Raw genomic sequence first — 1,330 nt, forward strand, 5'->3', positions numbered from 1 at the left:
ACACACACACACACACACACACACACACACACACACACACACACACACACACACATGAATGCACACACACACACATGAATGCACACAGACACACAGACACCCACCTTACACACACAGAAGCTTCTTTCAGTTTCTGTCAAGCAAATTGACTCACAAAGCTTTTGTTAGCCTGGAGCTATAGTAGAAGAACTTGCCCAAGGTACCATGCAGTGGGATTGAACCCAAAGCCATGTGGTTGGGAAACAAAGTTCATAACCACACAGTCATGCCTGTGTCTTAAAATTTCCCTTCTAAAATTAGCCAAGGTGCCATACAGTGGGACTAAACCCAAAGCCATGTGGGTGGGAAGCAAAGTTCATAACCACACAGTCATGCCTGTGTCATAAAATTTCCCTTCTAAAATTGAATATTTCATTTAGAGGTAGGTCAGTGGGTAAAGAAAGTATTAAGAAAGGTAAACAGTTAAGCAAATTTCTATGCTGTTTTATTTAATGTTTTCTGTTTTTCTTGAATTCTTTTTTTTTGTTTAGATGATGACGAAGGGGAATATTCAGATGGAGTAAGAAAAACCAAGTTTCCTATTATTGAGATAACTGAAGAACAACTTTCCAAGGCTGATGTTTGTGAGGAAATGACTGTGTCGGAACGTATTCTCATAGAGTCTGCAAGTGAGAAAGATCGAATTAGTGAAATAAAACAAACTCAGGTATACATCATTACAATACATTGTTACTTTATTGAGCCATTGTATTTTTGCACCTGGTGCCATGTAAATAGCATTGGTGTGGCTGCAGGTGCCACGTAAAAAGCACTGGTACTGGTGCCACTTAAAAAGCACTGGTGATGGTGCCACATAAAAAGCATTCAGTACTCTCTATGGAGTGGGTGGCATTAGGAAGGGCATCTAGCCATAGACAGAACTAGATTTAAAGTATGTGTGTGTGTTTGTCCCTCCAAAAGAGATCGATAGAATAAGTACTAGGTTTACAAAAAATAAGTCCTGAGGTTGATTTGCTTGACTAAAAGCGGTGCTCCAGCATGGCTGCAGTCAAATGACTGAAACAAGTAAAAGAGTGAAAGAGTAATACTGTTGTAGGTTGTTTTCCTCAACCAAGATATTTAAGTCCCAATCCTATTTATTTCATTGAATATTTCTGAATTGATAAAATTCCCACAAGAATTAGAATTGGTTTTGCTGTAACTAATTCCTGAAATGTTTTTTTTTTGTTACTACAGGAGAAGCACATAGAATTGGAGAGTCTTCCGAAACATCGACATGAGTGCAACAAATGTCCAAAGAGCTTTAAGAAACCAAGTGACTTGATAAGAC

At 38.4% G+C, this 1,330-nt stretch overlaps 1 protein-coding gene across 1 annotated transcript in view; it reads left to right on the top strand.

The window, feature by feature from the left end:
- Window positions 1-1,330, top strand: part of LOC106876787 (zinc finger protein 236) — a 67,513-nt gene that overhangs the window by 58,755 nt on the left and 7,428 nt on the right. Inside the window, exons 19-20 of the mRNA XM_052967663.1 lie at window positions 531-706; window positions 1,237-1,327. Coding sequence (XP_052823623.1) covers window positions 531-706; window positions 1,237-1,327 — 267 coding nt within the window. The remainder of the gene's footprint in view (window positions 1-530; window positions 707-1,236; window positions 1,328-1,330) is intronic.

This window comes from Octopus bimaculoides, chromosome 4 (assembly GCF_001194135.2).
Source record: "Octopus bimaculoides isolate UCB-OBI-ISO-001 chromosome 4, ASM119413v2, whole genome shotgun sequence".
Classification (NCBI taxonomy): domain Eukaryota; kingdom Metazoa; phylum Mollusca; class Cephalopoda; order Octopoda; family Octopodidae; genus Octopus; species Octopus bimaculoides.